We start from the raw sequence: 20171 nt of genomic DNA on the forward strand, positions 1-20171 counted from the left end.
CCTAATCACATCACCAAGTTACCATACCAAACACTAAGGATCTGAAAAGTGGTATGAGTCACCTGATTTTTATAAGTGCATTCAGATGCCATTTTCAAAAATTTTTGGTTGAATGTGGAATAACTCTACTGAATTTTAAATACCCAGAAAATCACTATCTTTTTCTGAAGGGGGATAGGGAGATTGACTTGTAGTAGTATAATTTTAAAAACAAGGCAAACACATTAACAGAATTAGGAACTCCTTTCAACTACTGTTGAAATGGGTGCTAAGAATCAAGGGACCATACATTTTTTTGTGTGTGTGCCATTTTTTTCATTGTAGTAGGAATACTTGAAGATCATCTTAATTTTAGTCCAAGTTTTGGTATGACTAACAAGTTACACGCCACTAGGAAAGGATCAAGAACTTTTTTAGTCTCTTATTTGTCAAAAAGACACTACCCTCCTGTTCTATCTACCTCACAGCACTGTTATGAACATGAAATGAGATAACATGTTTATCTCACATGTTTTATTTTCAAAAGGCTTCTGCAAATGTAAGGAACCATCATTTTCATCGTTGATTAGAAAATCCAGTTAACTATCACAGCAGGTTTCAAACTGCTTTAAAGTATGTTTCAGGAAATAAATACTCACAAGGTAACACTGTTAACCAATAAATTTAAAATAGCCGACACCAAGCCACTGATGGTTAAGACTGATATACACAATCCCAAACTGGTTATGAAAACCAACTATATTGCAATACAATTTAGCCAATAAAAAGTTTTACCTTAAAAGCAAGCATTCACAGTACAGCTAATACTCTTTTGATTGATACAGTATACTCTAAAAACAATGCTACAGTTTCAGCACAAAGGCACACTGGCTAACCTGAACTATTAAAAAATGTGTGCTTATTTGCCCAATATCCACAGACATTTCATTATAAAGGTATATATCTAAAAGCAGTTAGTAATGTCAACTGGCTTTGTTTCAAAATTTCGTTTTGTGTTGGCCCACCAGTAAGAAATAATACTTAGCAGGTATTAAGAGGAGGCAAAGTGGAAAATCAAAGTGAAAGAGGGTACAAATATTATAATAAGTAGACAAAATAACATGAACAATGGACAATTCAACTACAATAATGAAATGAACTCTGCAGTAAGATACACAAACTACACATTATTTTTAGTAGAAGAATACTCAAGAAAGTAGAGTAATAGGCAAGAATTAATACTGACATGTAATTACACGCAACCATCAAGTTGAGTATTCCCCTCCAAGAGAATGATTAGTTTACATTAACCGTATTTCTTGATATTACGCTACAACTACCAAAAGGGTAGCTCGGCAGAGGCAATATAGAATTTTATGGATTGGAATGGGCTCGGTTTTTAGAACAGTTACATGAATGCATCAAATTTCTCTTCTGGTCTTTTGGGTTGTCCTAAAACGTCAGAAAACAACCTGACAGATTTGTTTTGAGAAATTAAGTAAGCCTACTCCCCAAAACAAACCAACAACCCCTTCCCCAAACCTTAAACGTATTTCCAGATCTTGAAACATAAAAGAATGCATAACACAGCAAGCAGAGATATTATGGAAGTGTTGCCACATTACGCGCATTTGGTAACAATCTCATTAAAAAGGACCGTTGTCATCCATTGTTTCAGTTTGTGGTAGTTATTTTTAAAGCTTATTCTACTAGCTTACTGAATTTACTAGAGCGAAGGTATCTACTAAATAAATGAAGTAAAGAATTTTTTTTTGTTTTACTTAGGCATGATGATTTTAAAAGACTCAAACCTTTGCTGAAGACTCCTTGAGTTCGATGAGACTGTCCTGTAGAAAATGAATGGAGATGACAGGTGAGCTGGCATAGTTCTCAGAACCCAGAGGAACTTTGGGAAGTATGGCTGTAACCTGGAAATAAACCAGCTACTTCTTGTGAGGATAAATCTCATGATGTCAATTATAATATGAATATCAACAATAAAAAACAAAAGCAAAACCATGTAATGGAACTGTAATGTTAAAAAAATAACTAAATTATATGTACTCAATGTAATAACAAATAAAAATCTTTATCTGCTCATAATTTAAAAATAAATGTCAATGCCACATTTTTCATAACACTGTACTTAAGTTATAGGTAATGTTAAGTTAAGAGGCTTAAGAAAACAAAACATTTTTTTTTCCCTCCATAGAAAGTCTAAAATAGTGGAGGTCACTGTGGAAGAACGTTAGCTTACGTTTTCATAGTTTTTCTTTACTTGGGAGGTTTCAAATTTTACTTTACTTATGACTCTACTATAAATACACGCATTTTTAAACCTAGCCCCAAAAACTCAGTGGCATTATATTAACAAGAAAACAACATGTATTGTCTAAAAGAGTAATCACTTTTTTGCAAAGTGCCTCTGGTGGTGAATCTCATGCCTCCCACAAAAAAAGCACTTAAGAAAAAAGAGAGAGAGAGAAAGAAAGAAGGAAAGAAAGAAAGAAAGAAAAGGAAAGAATAAAAGAAAGGAGAAAAGAAAAGAAAAGGAGGAAAGAAAGAAGGAAAGAAGGAAAGACAGAAAGAAAGAAAGAGAAAGAAAGAAATCAATTACGGTATTCCACCACAGTGCTCTTGATGAAGAATTAGTTAACTTACAGTTTTAAAAGTTCAACGTACTGCAAATTCAAAGATTCCATGAAATTAGATGACTTTAGAATTAAAATTAAATATGGAGCAAGGAATGGCTACCCTGAGTCTTCAAGAAGGCTACACCCACGATTTTGTGCTGCAGTTGAATGCCTGGGGTTTCTCTTTGCTGGGTGGTAGGATTGGATGCCACATCTGCTTTTATCGTAACGCAAGGTTCAACTTGTTGGGAACCCAATGGGTATAAACAAACCTCCAAGGGAAGATACAACAGAAGCTGCATGCTCACTGAATATACACAACTACAGGAGAACTGATCACCAAGGAGACTTTAAAATGGAACTCCTTTCAAGACTCCTTCTTAGAAGGCACACATCGGTATGATGCTCATCAAGAAGCTTGATGAATTCAGAGGTATCTTGTTTATCCTGTATCATCCAGGAAGTCTTCACTGCTATATATTCTTCAATATTTATGCTGAAAAATAGGCTTCATTCTGCCGAAAAGATTCATTTGCTTGTAGCTACCATTGCGCTCCAAAAATGACTGCTTAAAGCAGTGAGGCACTTCTGGGTAAAATTTCTCTTGCACTTTGAAACACTACAAAATTAGTGCTAGGTCCTTGAAGTTTTAATATTTTTATAATAAAAATACTCAATAGGAAAAAATATCAGTCCACCAATATGTAAAAAATTCATTTTCTAATGCAATATAAAACCTCCAGTGGCTCCAGTGAATACTTGGCACAAGACTTGAAGGAAGTCAGGACACGTATTCCAACCAGGTGAGCCTAACATGGACGCTGCCTTCCTCAGGCTATACTAACCTTTACTGTTGAGGAATGCGATGGAGAAGGGTGGGTATCAATTTTGCGGCGTTTTTGTTCTGTTAGCACAAAAAGAAAAATGGTCACAGTAAGATTTCTACTTTTTTTCCAACCACTTAAGAAAAATCACCAACTTTTAAGGTCATCAAGTATTAGTTCCCCCGAGTAAAGTCCCTAGATAACTTGCCAGAACAAGAAAACAAGAACCAACTATTACACATTAACAAGAACCAAAAGTAAACAAATATAAACAAAGGCAAACTTGCCCCTTTCAGGCTCTGCAACATCTGATCGGGGAACAGGTGACTTCAAGGACCCAGAAACTGGTGTTTTTTCTCCTCCTTTAGCATTTTCCTTTGATTTCATTTCCTTTGCTATATCTCTTTCTCTGGATGGCTCCTTCTCTCTTTCCTTTTCTTGAGTCGATTTTGATTCTATGCTGGGGACAGTGGTTTTGAATTTCTCATCTTTAGCTTTTTCTTCCTTCTTGAATTTTTCTTTCTCTTTGTCAGACTTAGGTGTTCTTTCCTTCGTCTCTCTTGCTTTTTCATCTTTATTTGGCCGCTCTTCCTTCGGTTTTTCTTTACCATCTTTACCAAGTACCCTGGCCTCTGGAGTAGTAGCTGGAGTCTTTTCTTTTTTCTCTTTTTCTTTCTCTTTCCCTTTTTCTTTGTCATTTTCTTTAACAGCTTTGCTGCTTAAGAATAAAAACATGAAATTTTAAGACAGTCAAGAAACACACTCCATGTTATATAAATCATGAAGGGTTTCCTATGGACTTCAAAAATAACAGAACTAAGAGTAGCCCTTTGAAAACTAAACGACTTTAAGACAAATAAAGTACTTCTTTATCCAATAAATAATAAATGACCAAATTCATGAACAGCATATTAAAAAGAATGATTAAACTGATGGCAGGCCCTTTTCTGTATATGTTCATAACCTCTGAGGATTACAAGGTTAGCCAAAACTTATCCCACAAACCAACCAAGGGTGCTACTATCAGGAACTGGATTACTTGGCTGGATGGATCCCTGGTCTAAATCAGTGTAGGCTTCTTTTATGTTAATTATCCTTACCCAGAATGCCCATAGCAAGTACTCAATCCTAAAAGGTTTTTCTTTTAATTTTTTTTAACGTTTATTTATTGGGGGGGGGGGTGGGGAGGGAGAGAGCACAAGCGGGGGAAAGGCAGAGCGAGAGAGACACAGAATCCAAAGCAGGCTCCAGGCTCTGAGCTGTCAGCACAGAGCCTGATGCAGGGCTCAAACTCACGAACTACGAGATCATGACCTGAGCTGAAGTCAGACTCTTAACAGACTGAGCCACCCAGGCATCCCAATACTAAAATGTTTTTTTTTAACTTCACTACCTACCTTCACCTGCGTAACTCAGCAGGGGAAACAATGTCAGTCTTGGCATTATAGAAAACATATGGAGGATGGTTACGCACATCATCAAATTAGGGGTACTCAAAAAATTCAAAAGTCCAACATAAATGACTTTCATAGTATTCAACTACCACCCTCTTTCATTCATGGCTAATGAGATTAATCATGTAAGAATTCAGAACTGTGACATACAGCACAGCATTCCTACCTGTTAGAGCCACTGTTTCCATTGCTTGAATTCCCTTTTGGTGTGGCACTAGAAGCTTTATTAACAGCTTTCACACCACACTGAGATCTCTCCCTTGATTTATCTGAAAAAAAGGTAAGGTTTTATTTGACAAGTCTCTAATTGTAAATAAAGTACAATTTCACAGCAAAATGATTAGAGATGAATTCTAATTCATTCTTTCTAAAGAAACAAAGGGCTAATTACTTCTTGATAGTCTTGATAGTTACATACTCCTACCTAGGGAATAAAAAATAATACTAAGCCAGCATTTTACTTGTCACGTGATATAAAACACCTTAGTTTGTTCACATGAAATGTATCACTTATAAACTTCTACAAATAAGCATACCAGTCTCCTCAGTACTGCTTTCGTCCGATTTGGATGCACTTCCTATCGACGAAGAAGAAGGCCCACCACCAGGCCCATTTTGTACACTGGCAACTGCATTCCTCGGAGGGGGGTCTTTGTGATGAAACTCATTTTCAGGTATCATGTATGACTTTCTACTTTTCAACTGCCCAGAGTAGCTGAAAGTCGCACAAAGTGTTTAAATATACAAATACAAATCAAAAAGTACAAACATGGAGTTTAAAAGAATAAAATTAGCAAATGATTCACCCTACTTGGTGCCAGAGAATAAAAAATATTAATTTTCAGTAAGTTCCTGAAGGTCTTTAGAGAGAGCCCCAGATGCTTTCTTAAAAATAAAAATGTAAACTGATCCTCAAACTGTCTTTTTTTCACTATTGAAGATCCAAATATCAACTGATGATAAAATTACATTTCCTCCAAACCAAGACATACTATATATGACTTTTGAAATTATCATCCAGTATAGACCGGAAGCTGATAATCAGAAGTGACAACTCTCACCAGCCTGTGGGAACATGATCGCATAATCTCCCATAATCTCCTGAAGTAAGGCAGAAGATAAACTTCAACACTGTAAAACATTTTAAAGTCTTCAGAATCCTTCTGTCATCTAGTCTCATAAATCACATTAAAGTATAATTGTGTTACCCCATAGCCAATGCATATAGATCTGGCCTCTTCTCTTTTTCTTCTTGGCAGATTTTATGCACTCTTCTTTCCAAAGCCTGACCCAGATTCAAAACTTTTGGGTACCAAGGAAGTATTTTTGTTAGCACAATCAAAATATTCCTGATGTGAGTATATTCGCCTGTTTCAAGGCAATGTACCGATGCCTACAACAAACATTTTAAGACCTATTATTATAAAAATATTAAGTATAAAGAGAAAAAAACCACCTTCAAGAAACACAATTTTTTTTTTTTACCTTGGTTAGTTTGTAATGCCATTTATGCACAACATGTCGAAAGTTTTCATAGTCTAATTGATCAGCTTTATTTCCACCATCAAATCCAGTTGCTCGTAATATAGTAAGGAATCCTGGATAATTTCCACATTCCTTAAAAACAACAAAAAAACAAAAAAACAAAAAAACAAAAAAAACAGGCTGTTAAAGAAAAATTCTGCCCCCAAAATAGCAGGAACTGAAAACTTAAGAGGACTAGTTTAATGATTCCATGCAAAAACAAGATCTGAATGATAGGTAGTTTTCACAGAAATGTTAAGCTTATTTGATAGTATTAATTTGGCACGTCAGTTCGAGATATGGCTTTTTTAAACAGCACTTTTTAATAATGAATGAATTATGCTTAAATTTTAAAAACTGTTTTACAACTCAATCTTAAACTCACAAAACTGAACAACCTAAAGATTACTGCGAGGGGCGCCTGGGTGGCGCAGTCGGTTAAGCGTCCGACTTCAGCCAGGTCACGATCTCGCGGTCCGTGAGTTCGAGCCCCGCGTCGGGCTCTGGGCTGATGGCTCAGAGCCTGGAGCCTGTTTCCGATTCTGTGTCTCCCTCTCTCTCTGCCCCTCCCCCGTTCATGCTCTGTCTCTCTCTATCCCAAAAATAAATAAACGTTGAAAAAAAAAAAAAAAAAAAAAAAATTAAAAAAAAAAAAAAAAAAAAAAAAAAAGATTACTGCGAGTGGTTGTTATACACACGGGTAAAATGTTAGGGTGTTTATTAGCCATACCTTTTCATATGTGGCGCGATCACTGTGCCACCTGGTCACAGTCTCTAACATGCAGCAAAGAAATCGCCCATATCGACTAGCTTCATTTTCAGTACAGCTTGCAACTGTGTAAATTATATCAGAGAAAACCTACAGGAAAAATGTTTGAAAAATAAAAACAAATCAATGTCAAAATTAGTCCAAAATGTTAAACGGTTGTGTTACAGCAAATCATAATAAACTAAACAGGTTACTTTATATATCTTCCCCTTTTATATTCACAATTCCAGAAATCTTTAAAGATTTTGGCTTTTGTGAGGAAATGGCACATTCATAAAGCAACAGCAACAACAAACTTTTATTTTAAAAAGCTGATGTACAATGACAGAGGAAAAAACTGTAATTATTATTACAACATAACTTCTTCAACAAAGACTTAGCCATAGATATTACTGGGGTTAAGGGGACAGTAAGCAGAGGTGAGGTTCATAGAAACTAGAAAAAGGCAGCTGACATGCTGTGACATAGGTTACATTTTTAAACCATAAATGCAGTAATTTATTAAGAAAAAAGCCAGATGCAAAATTACATAAATGTGACCATACTGAAAAGCATCCCTGCTTTTATGTGTGTGCAAAGGTGTAAGCCGTTTTGTTGTTTTTTGAGGGGGTAAAGGTTAAGAATGAAGAAGAGTTCTACCTATTATTGACAAACATATAAACCCATATTATGAGTTAATAGATTAACTAGGGGTGCTTATTACGTGTCAGGCACTATTCAAAGAGCTTGTGTGTAGCGACTCATTTAATCCTCACAATAATGTTCTGAAGCAAGTACTATTACCCCATTCTACAGTAAGAAAACTGAGGCACAGAGAGGTTAAAAAAAACTTGCCAAAGATCATATAGCTAGAAAGTAGCAGAGCTAGGATTCAAGTTCAGGCACTTGGCTCTTGAGTTCATGCTTTTAACCACACACACAATAAATACCTCTATAGCTTATCATGTTTAGCTATCTTTGTGTGAGACTTTTTTTTTTTTAAAGGTTGCAATAAAAGGAACTTACTCGATCATAGCAAAGAAGTGTGGAAAAATTTGGAGTTTTCTGTTGATGTACCAATTCAACAAAACGAGCACAGTAAACAGCATCAATTGCTGAAAAAATACATCGAGGAAATATACACAGCTGTAGAAATTTTGTGATGGTCTCATTTTTGGTAGATTCTAAAAATAAGGGAAGAATATATTAAGTGGTAAACTTCTTCCTCAAGTGCCTCAAGGCCACTAAACATGACAACATATTAATTTTAGTGTAGAGAATGCTATAAAAAACCACAAACTCTATAGTTTGTAACCAAAAGGTCATGCCTGGGATAAGACTTTCATTTTCACTCTGTGGACATTTTTCTATCTATAATTTCTCCAGAAATATGATTTCATCCAGAAAGGTTGAAGGATAAGCTGCCAATATTGTAGTTTATAATTACTTTCACCAGCAAACTAAATCAGTTCCTTCAGCGAACATGTGAGGTCGACTCTGCATTAATGAATCACCCAAGAACGGGATAGTGAACACTGAGTTGAAATACAAACATAATACACTTCAACACCTCTGAAGTCATAGAGGTTTGCTCTTGTAGTTTAGCAGGAGCAGGAATTTAACAAGTCCAACCACTCACTTGCTAAAAGCCAGTTGTCCTTCTCCAGTTTCAGTCTCTGTAGAACTCGCTGTACATGTTCCATCTGTTTCTTTTCTTCTTCAAGAAGCTTGTCCTGAAGGGCAGTACAACGCTCCTTCTCCTTTTTCTTTTTATTTGGAGGCTACAATGTAGAAGTTAGATACTTTTCTAACTAGAGGAACATTACCTCCCTCTCTTTGAATTAAAAAATTCAAAAAGAGATAAATGCTGACACTTCATATTCATTACTTCACAGGGGTATCGAGGAGTCCACCTGAGTGTGCTTTCACCACCATTCACCACCATTCACCAAATCCAAACTCTCGTCTTCCCATCAAAACAGGCTACCTTTCCAGCACTGGTACTTCTAGTCTGCGGCATGGAGTCATCTTTGACTCTTCCTTCTTCACTCCAGCATCCCAAATGCTTATAAAGTCTCGTGCATTCCCACTACCTCAGTACTTCACAATGAATTGCCCAAAATGCCACCTACCTGGTCTCCAGCCTAACACCAGCCCCTTCCCCCTAACAAATGCATCCTTCATACCACTGTCAAGAGTGCTTTTTCTAAAGTACCATTTTTACCATTATCACTTCCCTGCTGAGGAATCTAATACAGCCCTCCTTTTTATTAGTCTTCTTTCCTAACTTCCACTGCTCTACATAATCTGGCCCCATCCTAACCATTCAAATTGATCACTAAGCCCATTCACTAGAATAAAAGTGGTCTCTTTAAACCTTAAATTACTTCACACCTTTGCTGGAGCTCTCAAGTGGCCAATCTGCCTCCCTATTTCCAAACCTAATCCATCTTCAAAGCCTACCCAGCTTAAGACTCACCTCTTTCACAAAGCCTTCTGCTAAAGAGTTCTCCTTTTGGGAACTCCTACTGCTCTTGTAATTGGGAGTCACACAGATCATTTTAAGTTGCTAACATAGTCTTCGGTTAAAAAAAAAAAAAAAAGCAAACTCATAATACCTTTTGTGTGATCATAACCTCCATGTATTCACCAAGCCCCTGCCCCTTCCCACTGAGAGGTCACCACTAACTCACTTAGAAAATATTATATAGCAGTAAGATCGTAGCTTTAAGGAACTGGAGTTAATACAAAGTATGGGTAATGTTGAATTAATACCATGAAATTATTGTACCTGAGCTACTAGAACAAAAACCTACCATTTCCTGATTGTCATCAATTGCTTTCATCTGGACTTTAAGTTTATTGACTTCCCGTTCATAGCTGGTGTGTGGAACTGCAAGGTCATACATTGTCAATGACCAGAATGTGGCATAGAATTGAGGGCTGATGTCATCCCAGACTTTGGAAACATGTAAGGAGACCACTGCTTCATGGACAGGAGCCATCACCATTTCACACGATGTAATGTACTTGTGAACTTTATGTTGCTGTTTACTTCCTTTTTCTGATTTTTTAAGTTCATCATACTTTGACTGGAGATAAAATGTAAAAACAAACACAACACAATTTATAGCATTGACTTTCAAGTATAAAAACCTATGTTCCCTTCTCAAGAATCAGAAGATGACCAGTCAAAACATTCTGATTTCTTACCAACATTTATTTTAAGATAAATCATCCCTGGAAGCTGTTCCAATCTTGTGTGCTCACTAGGAGCTTTTCAGCAGATTCTTATTAAACCTGACCTGTTAAGTAAATAGCGTATGTGTGCCCACTCCACCATCCATGATCACCCACCCTACTCTCTCTTACTACTATATCAAAGACTGAACATGTAGGTTTTCCATTCCTGCTTTTAAGATCTTCAAGGGAACCAAGTAAATGGTCCTAACACCAGTAAAGAGGCAGAATGGAACTAGTAATAGCTAACCAGCACAGAATGTTTTATCACTACACATAGCCCCTAGTGGCCGTTACAATTTGTCAATTAAGAATCTCGATCAACATTAAGAAAGAGTATGAGAAAGCTACTATAAGACTGCCAAGTAGGGTGCCTAAGTGTTCAGGTTTGGCAGTGAACGAGGGGATTCCCAGGATGCAAGAGTACCGTGCCAAAACTGGCAGTCCCAAGCAAACCAGGACGAGCTGGTCGCCCTGCTGGTAAGCTAAATAAGACTTTCTATGAAGGGATATGGTAGATTAGAGTTTAAAGCATGTGGGAACTGGCTCTGCAGCTTTTTTTAGGCCTGACTGGTTTATCCTAATTTTGGAGGAAGGTCAGAGGAAGGCCATACTCTTAACGGTAAGAGGAAAAGAAGCCGTTAGTACAACGGGAGGAACTACATATCAGTTCATAGGGTATAATACCAAAGGTCAAAAAAATAATAATAAGAAGAAGAATACAAAGTGTTGTTGCTACTGTCTCCTATCCTTCGATCTCTTTAGGATGAAAATTTTGTTGGGATGAGGCATCATCCCTGAAGATGAACCTAAAAGGAGATCTAAAACTCACTTCTTCTTTATGTTAAATAAAGAAGCATTTAAATCATCACAGTTTGTGCTGAACAGGGAACCCAGAACCAGAAGGTCAGACATCAAAGGCTCCACTTCCATGGCTGGACTGTGGATGGTAAGAGGCTCGGCTCCTTACAGTCCCGCTGTCTTCCTTCCGGAGTGCCTCTCTACCCCAGGCTAACCGGACGGAAGACATACCAAGTACTTGGTTCCAGAGGGTAACTTAAGCAGCATCTTACAATTATGAGAATTACAATCAGAGAATCTTACAATTATTCTATAGGTGGAAGATTTACCTCCTGTTACCCCATTTTAGAGAACTACACAGGTGACAAAATTACAAAGAATATTTCTTTTGAGAGAGAAGTCTCAATTACATCATAGACCCGAGAGAATAGCCAGGATAAGGAAGGGTCTTTCACCTCTGAGGCCAGGTCCTGTTGATGGTAACTAATATGAACCTATGTGAGGCGGAATGACATCTGCTGAGGTTCTAACAAAACGTAGGATAATCAGTGCTAAAACTATCTGTACAAGATAGCTTGGCTACCTGATTTGGGCAAGATCTAGAACATGAACTGGGGGAAAGCCTTTCTTTCATAACTGTGTTACAAGGTGGGTCTCAACAATTAAAACTGAAAATTAAGTTATAGGCATGAGGGGGCAATGATGTGGTATGACAGCCCCCGTCTCCCCAGTCGTCTGGTTCTGAATATCACTACTATTTATTGCTAGGCACCCACCTAGTCCCTATCTAGTTAAAAAGAAAAAAAAAAAAAAAGGCTTGATGAGAAAAGACAGCTGTACTTCATATTTAACTAGGATGAAGATTTCCTCATCTGAAGTCAGTATAACTCCCTCTTCAAGCTTACACCTTCAGTCAAATAAAGAGGCATAACAGCTCTACATCTCAAGTCACTTGGGGCACTAAATCCATGACTAGAACTGATATCCACAGTTATTGCTATACTTCTAACGACTGTTCAAAAAGCTCCTGTTGGCCCAGTAACCTGAACAGTGTTTGGTCGGCTAAATCACTCCCGTGAGGGCCCAATGGTAGTCCATTTACGGAAGGGACCCGGCAGTCCCCCAACATTCACACCCTCTCCTCGAAGTTTCTTCAAGAGAGGTCCTCACCCAAGAAGCAAAAGCAAGGCTCCTCTAGGGAAATCTGGATGTCCATCTAGCGCAACCAAGGTTTCCAAAGAACTCCCTTTCCAATGTGGTCTGTCAGTAACAGACTTATCCCTGACTTGTCTGTATAGTCACCTCTATGTGGCCCTTTGTATTCTTCTGCAACCCTGACGGGGAAATGACATTTCTCAGTTTAGAATTTGTATCTCTTAAATGACAAAGACCTAATATTTTACACAGGCTACAGAAGAGGTAGCTATTGGTAGGAATGACCTGCTCCATTTTCTGACCTGGAAAAGTTCAGCCAACCTCAGGCAACCAGGTGTTCCTGTTTGCTAGGGTTCAATATCGCTGATTAGTGTGTTCACTTCTCAGTATAGCACAGGGCAGGTCAGAATTCCTGAGATGAAGCAATTCTCCCACCTCAGTCCTTCAAGAAATCAGGTCCCCTGGTGCATAGCTGAGACTGACCTACTGAGGGATGGGGCGACAACACAAGACACAACTATGCAAAAAGAGCATACAATTTCCTGGATTGAGAGATTCTAAAGGGAAAAAAGAGGCCTAATCCTACCCCTTGTCCCCCTTTCCCTTCAGAGAAGATAGCAGAAATAGCAACAGTATTGTTGCATAATGCTGAAAGTGATAATTAAATCAATTAACAGTTGTTAGAGGGAAGTGTGACACTGCACCAGTTGATATGTAAACACTAACAGCTGATGGTTGATTAAATGATCAATTAGACCCCAAATTTCTCAGCGTCTTTTCTCCACACCTATACTACACAATTCTGTGTTTCTACTGGGAACAAAGAAGGATCCTAGTTTAAAAGAAAGGACAGAGATCTTCCCCAAAATCTGGAGTGAAAAGCCTTACCCAGTACAGACAACAACAAATAAACAGAAGGGCCAGAATTCAAGCCTACGCAAAGATGAAGAATACACTGGGGCTCCAGTCAGAGTGGAGAAGTACCACGGTTTCCAAACAGAGGGCTGACCATGGTCCGAAGGGAAAGGAAAAGCCCATTCCCCTTCCAGGTCACTGCTTTGCAGGCAAGAGTCCAGGTGGCAGAGAGAGAAAAGGAGGGAGGGCAGTGTCCTCTTCCCCCAACATCCTTACAGTCGCTAGTGGGATACTCTGCTTGGGAAGGCTCTGGCTTGCTTTTGTCGTTTTTTCTTTTTAGGCGTCTCATTTAGGGGGGAGAGAAAGAAAACAAGAACCATGAATGTCCCTTTTGAGAAGTTACACAACACAGACTACAAGAGTTTTTAGAGTGTTTGGGGTGGTTAAGTCTTTCTGTTAGTCTCTTTATTTCTCTCAAGGCAGTACGAACAGCAAGTCAACTATCTGACAGGGATATTGTCAACTGAAGAAATAGTACCCTCTGTATTCCGTGGGAGTATTCCGCAGAATGACATTACCATATCTTCCTGCATCAGAATCAACCAGTGCTTATTAAAAAACAAAAACAAAACAAATTCCCAGGTACTATGCAAGTCACTAAATTAGAATCTGGGGACACAGGACGAGTTTCTAGGATGCTTCATTGGTGACGCTCATCTACACTAATGTTTGAGCACTATATATAGTTAGCTCTAAAGAGCCCATACGACATCAACCTGGACAACTGGGGGTACAGTAACAGTAAAATTATAGCACCAGTGAGACTTACATTTAGAGGGAGCATTGTCATCGTACACCTCTCAGAGATGAACGTTAACAAAAGAATAATTCTCCAACGGGCACCCGAGTGGCTCAGTTGGGTTGAGCATCTGACTCTTGGATTTGGCTCAGGTCATAATCTCATGGTTTATAGGATCGAGCCCAGCACTGGGCTCTGTGCTGACAGTGTGGAGCCTGTTTGGGATTTTCTCTCACCTCTCTCTCTGCCCCTCCCCGCTTTGTACTCAGTCTCTGTCTCTCTCAAAAGAAATAAACTTAAAAAAATGTCTCCAAGAGACATGTAATCTAGATCTATTTCAAACTAAAACACATTTATAGTTAAGAACTACTTTGGAATCATTCTTGAATGGCAGCAAAGACACTTACACTTACCGAAATGTGGTGTGCATACATTGGCCTAGACAGGAAAAATGCTGCATCATGGGGTGTATGAAATTCGTTACAGAGCACATCAATTGAAGGCACTCGCTTTATATAATCTTCTGTGCTTAGATTAGATGCTAAAAACCCACCAAACTGTACCAGGGTATCATGACACTAAATTTAAAAAATAAGACAAAAAACACAAATGTGCTACCACTTTACAAAACCGACATAAACATTTTCCAAAATGATTACAATAGGTCATTTTAACAATATTTTGATTAACAATAAAGAATTCAAATTTTACAACTTAGAAGAACTTTAAAGACCATCTATAAACATCATCATGTAATCATATTACCACAAAAGATACCAAGGCCCTGAAAAGTTCATCAACCTAAGGCTTTAATGTTCAACCAGGTCTCAAGTTCCAAGCTATTATTTCGTCACTTTTAGTAGAATATACTTCCCCTACATCACATAAAACAACAGTTTTACGTATACAGAATTTCCTTGCCCTTAAAAGAGGAAAACTTCATTTATAAAATATATGTGATCTCTTTTTTCCCTTGTAATACAGTTGGTGGTAAACACATCTTGTAGGCTAATCACAGGTTTTGGTGCCTGATATTTACAGAAATATTTTATAAACATCACATCTACTTTGTTCTGACAGAATTTCCAGATTTCCAGAGATCAGGAAAAGATATGAGAGCAAATAACTCGAAGTTAACTACTTAAATTGAAAATCTTATACATATGATTACGTTTCCTAGAGCCTTCTCTTAAATACCATAATTTTCACAGAAATACCCCCTAGTTCAAAAATGCCTATTTTACATTAGAGCTGTTTCGCACTCATATGATGTGCAAATGACATTTTAAAAATTATATCGCATTCTGGGGCGTCTGGGTGGCTCAGTCAGTTATGCATCTGACTCTTGATTTTGGCTCAGGTCATGATCTCACAGTTCCCGAGACTGAGCCCTGCGTTGGGCTCTGTGCTGACAGCACAGAGCCTGCTTAGGGTTCTCTCTCCCTCTCTCTTTGCCTCTCCCCTGCGCATGCTCTCTCTCAAAATAAACATTTAAAAACAAAAAATAAATAAATAAATGAAAATTATACCACATTCCATATTTTCCACTATCAGGATGAAAAAGAAATCCACACAAGCACAAAAGCCACTTTAACTTGCCTGATCATAGAGTTTTCCCACAAGTTTCAAATGTTTCTCTCCACCTTCCTGGAAGATTACCCCATTCCTCTGCTGAGCCATAAGCAAACAGAGAGGAAGAGCAAGATCATGGTCCAATAGTGCATCTTTTAATCTCTGGGAGGACTTTTTAGTGTTTCTGATCTGGCCAAAATAACCACCCTGCACAAGAGAAGACATAAATTTACCAGCGCATAGTACATAACACATGCTATCTGATTTGAAAAAGACACAGAAGAGGATCAGTTACAATCCTGAAGATTAAAAACTTATTCTACATTCCTTTCCTCTCTTCACAAATTTATTTTAGTGACACAATTGCTGATTACAGTCACTAGTTTCAAGATTCAACAACAGAGTGATGATGTTCAGATTAACACCAGTTAGGATATCAAGGACCACAGAACACTTGGTATTTACTTCCCTTACAGATGCACTGCTGTCTTTTATACTTTGTTTCAGCTGTTTGAAAGGGCTTAAATAACTAGTATATCACAGTTTTCAAAAGGGAGATGAGGACAGCCATGAGAGGAGGGTTATGCATGGCTTTGACATTTGGCTTCATGTACTTACGTGTTGTTTGGATTCGTTAGTATGAGCATGCATCTATTTTGAACTTAAAAAGTCCATAAAAAAACTAGCAACTCTCACCTCCGCTTTTAGTTGCTCTCCACCAGTCATGGCCTCTAGTTGCTCCATCGTCATTTCCTCTGTTATTTCTATTCCTGCCATTTTTTGTACCACTTCTTTCAATATAAGCAGGTCAAAACTATTTAGAAAAAATAAGAAACAGTCTAGAGTTGAAACTTCAAACATAAAAGTTACAATATATTATAATTAACATGCTGAGAATCCCTAAATTGCTTGTATGTAAATATGGAGCGGAAAGGGGCTAATGTGGTTTTTAAGGAAAAACTGCATTCTGGAACTATACTGAACAATATTTGAGACATGTAATATATTTACTTTAACATTTTCTTGGGAATAATTTCAAACGTACAGACAGTACGTAAAGATAAAAAATAGTACAAAGCACTGCCATATACCCTTTACCCTGACTTCACCTATTAACATTTGGACTCCTGTTCTCTTTATCGTTTGTGTTTTCTCTCCCTCCCTCTACACACACACACACACACACACACAATTTTTTCAAACCATTTGAGAGTAACTTATTTAGTAAGTAACATCACTTTTAAGGGCACATTTTACCCCTAAAATTCCTAAGAATGTATTTCCAAGAATATAATTATTCTCTTACATAACCACAGCATAGTTATCAACTTTAGTAAATCTAACACTGATTCAATACTTTAATCTATAGTTCATCTTTTATTTTTTATCACTTGGCCCAAAAGCCCTTCATAGCATTTTTAAATGTTTTTTATTTATTTTTTAATTCAAGTATAATTAACATACAGTTTATGTCAGTTTTACTCATACAGTGATTCAACAGTGCTATACATTACTCAGTGCTCATCATGGTAAGTGTACTCTTAATCCCCTTCACTTCTTCACAGCATTTTTTTATCCTCCAGTACAAGGTGGCCAATATATATATTTGACGGTATAGAGCCATCTCTCTAAACAATCACACACACTTGGAAGGAATGGAGGGAGTGAGGGATAGGAGAAAGAAAAAAAAGGAAGGGAACGAAGTTCCAAGTTGCAGTGTATGAGCCTAAGATGACAGCCTTAAAAACATTTGTTATTGTGCCAATAGTTACTCATTTTAACTCTCAAAGCTTAGGACTATCAATGGAAATAACAACATATGACTTTCAAGATCCTCTTTAATTAGTTAAGTAATGAAGATTAAGTGGAAACCTTCTTTCCTACAAAACAAATACAGACGTGTTCCCAAATGTAAAGCTAGACATACGCAAGACACAAGTTAAAAATAGATAAAAGGCAGTGTTTGAAGATTCTTATTGAGTGCTTACTCTCTCAACTTGTCTTGCCTTCCCTAAACATAGGTTTTGAAAACAAGAGAGCCCTCCATGCAAATTAGTATGCAACAAGTACCAACGAAATATTTTAATTTTTCTTTAAACTATCTTTTAATTAAAAACTATATTCACAGTACAGAAAACTGAGCTATAGACTTAAAAATAACATTACATTCTCCTGGCCCATAGACACAGAAGAGTAAAATGTATAGGAATGGTGGACAGATGCGCAGAGTGCGATGTGCTGATAAAATCCTAAAATCTAATTATTTTTTTCAGTGTTCTCTAATCCAAAATAAGAATCTGTCAAGAATTACTTAGGTAATACTTGTGTGGAAGAGCAGATAGCTTTAAAACTTTTGTTTGCTTTCTACCAGAAAGTTTTCAGGAACAATTTCCAGTTCTTCGAGTCTAGTCCGTCTACTGCTGAGGAGGTTTAAGATACACACTAATTCCAACTCTAAGCAGTGATATGGGTCCAGAATAAAACAATAAAATTCAGTATTTACAAAGAAAAGAGAACGTTATCCAAAAGGTATGCAAGCTGTACGTAATCTCTGAAGTCCATATTTTTTTAAAAAATTGTTTCAAAAATACTATATACACCCTCAAAATAAACATGTTCCTACCATATGCTTAATGTAAAGTTCAATTACTGTCCAGCAGCATAATCAATAATGTAATATGTCTTGTCATAAGAAGATTTACAATATACCATATTAACTAACCACTTATTCAAGAGCCTAATAGGTAGTCAAAATGAATTGTCTTTTTAATGATATATATATGGCCAAATATTACATTTGTGTAAAAAAGTATTTATGTATGAAATTACAATTTCTTTTAATTAAAGAATTCCATATATATAAGTGAGCAACTATTCTACTTAAGCCTACAACCAACAGTTTTTCAGGATAATAGCAATCTCAATATCCCAATACCACCAGAAGTACTCTAATTACTGAATTTCATTTACATATAATTTGCTATGAATACCTTTTGCCTGCCTTTAGCTGATTAGCCACATATTGAAGAAGACCAGCAAGATCAATTGGATATTTACGAAAAACTGCACCACAGAAACTAGCCAGACCTATATGAAATAAAAAAATAGGGCTTTTAAAAAACAGTTCATAAAACAAAAAACAAAAACAAAAACAAAAAAAAACACAATATTAAGCGCCATTTCTCAACTAACTCAATCTCTAAAACAAAATGAGCTAGGAATACTTGTATTGCTGATGCCATTGAATGGAGTTTTAGAATTAATAACAGCTAATATTTCTTGAGCATACATATGCGAAGCACTGTACTAAGTACTTTAATGTTAATTATCTCATTTAATTTTTGCAATAATCATCTCAGGTTGTTATCAACCTATCAATAAGGAACATGTCACATAGTTGGTATGAGGTAGCACAATGATTCAAACCTATATGACCTGATTCCAGAGCCTGTTGGGCCACAACAATTAATCAGGCCACAACAAAATCTTGCAGATCACTCAGTAAATTTGAATGATCAACAAAACACCTGCCTCTCAAATGTTTGAGTCACACACAAAAAATCTCTTTTTATCTAGAAACATGCTACTAGTTGTGGAGAGGCAAGCAAACAGGTAAAGCATTGCCAGACCAAGAAGCAAACAAACGACCAATTTTTACCAATAGTCCTTATCACATCATGAGTAAGGAGAAAACCCCAGTCAAGACAAGAAGAGGAGATCCCAGTAAAAATCAAGTGATCTGTAGCCTTTTCAACAATTATTTGCTGAGCATCTAAAGGATAATGGACAAAACACAAGTCCTGCCCTCAAGGAGCTTACAGTCTAATGAGGGATACAGAAAAGTGAACTGACATAACTATGATGAATAAAAGGTTCCATGGGAATACAGAAACAGAGCACCTAATTCTGACCTTTGGGTAGGAACATTAATAGGGAAAGCCTTCTGAAGAAAAGTGACCTCTAAGCTGAAATCTAATGAATAAGTAGAAGACGTGGTGGAGGAAATGAGGCTGCAACATGGAAGGGTATTCCAAGTAGAGGCAATAACACGTGCAAAAAAGGCCATGGAAAGTACAAGTTCAGTATTAATGGAACCTAGAACATTGGGGAGGGGCAAAAGATGAGGCTAATACACTGAGTAAGGACTTGATTCCAAAAGAACTTACTCACATGACTTAATCCAGATTTCAGACTTTAAAGGGCAATGGGGAGCTACTACAAGATTCAGCTATCAAATGTGATAGGTTGAAAGAAAAGGGAACTCACTGCTAGAAATCAAAAGCACAAGAAATTTAAAAAAAAAAGTAGTGTTTTTTGTTAACAAACAAGTTTTTGTTCTTTTAAGATGACTGAAACGTCAGGATAGAGAGAAAAGACAATAGTTCCTTTAAGATTAATTCCACTGAAATAATAGAAGGGAATTTTCATCTCCCCAGTAATGCTTGCACAAATTCTATCATAGCCAATACTGGACTCTTGAGTTGGAAAATGAATAAGTACTATATGAACTTCCTTACGCAGCCAAAGACTTAGACGTCCAGCTTGAGAACAAGCCAAGTGGCTAAGTATTCTCAGCACCTCTTGACA

General features: G+C 37.1%; 1 protein-coding gene across 13 annotated transcripts in view; it reads right to left on the bottom strand.

Moving 5' to 3' along the window:
• The window catches only part of THOC2 (THO complex 2), a 111129-nt gene that overhangs the window by 13722 nt on the left and 77236 nt on the right, over positions 1–20171 (bottom strand). For 6 of the 13 annotated variants that reach the window (XM_030304602.1, XM_030304600.1, XM_030304603.1 and 3 more), the window contains exons 19-33: positions 18575–18671; positions 16281–16398; positions 15612–15791; positions 14426–14590; positions 9979–10254; positions 8802–8943; positions 8189–8346; positions 7145–7273; positions 6376–6507; positions 6099–6283; positions 5427–5605; positions 5057–5159; positions 3724–4154; positions 3458–3516; positions 1791–1922 (exon numbers count right to left, since the gene is read on the bottom strand). In XM_030304602.1, the coding sequence (XP_030160462.1) occupies positions 1791–1922; positions 3458–3516; positions 3724–4154; positions 5057–5159; positions 5427–5605; positions 6099–6283; positions 6376–6507; positions 7145–7273; positions 8189–8346; positions 8802–8943; positions 9979–10254; positions 14426–14590; positions 15612–15791; positions 16281–16398; positions 18575–18671 (2486 nt within the window). Of the gene's footprint in view, positions 1–1790; positions 1923–2640; positions 2661–3457; positions 3517–3723; positions 4155–5056; positions 5160–5426; positions 5606–6098; positions 6284–6375; positions 6508–7144; positions 7274–8188; positions 8347–8801; positions 8944–9978; positions 10255–14425; positions 14591–15611; positions 15792–16280; positions 16399–18574; positions 18672–20171 lie in introns of all 13 variants that reach the window. The other 7 variants (XM_030304607.2, XM_030304604.1, XM_030304605.2 and 4 more) reach the window with 5 other exon arrangements.

Source organism: Lynx canadensis, chromosome X (genome assembly GCF_007474595.2).
Source record: "Lynx canadensis isolate LIC74 chromosome X, mLynCan4.pri.v2, whole genome shotgun sequence".
Classification (NCBI taxonomy): Eukaryota; Metazoa; Chordata; class Mammalia; order Carnivora; family Felidae; genus Lynx; species Lynx canadensis.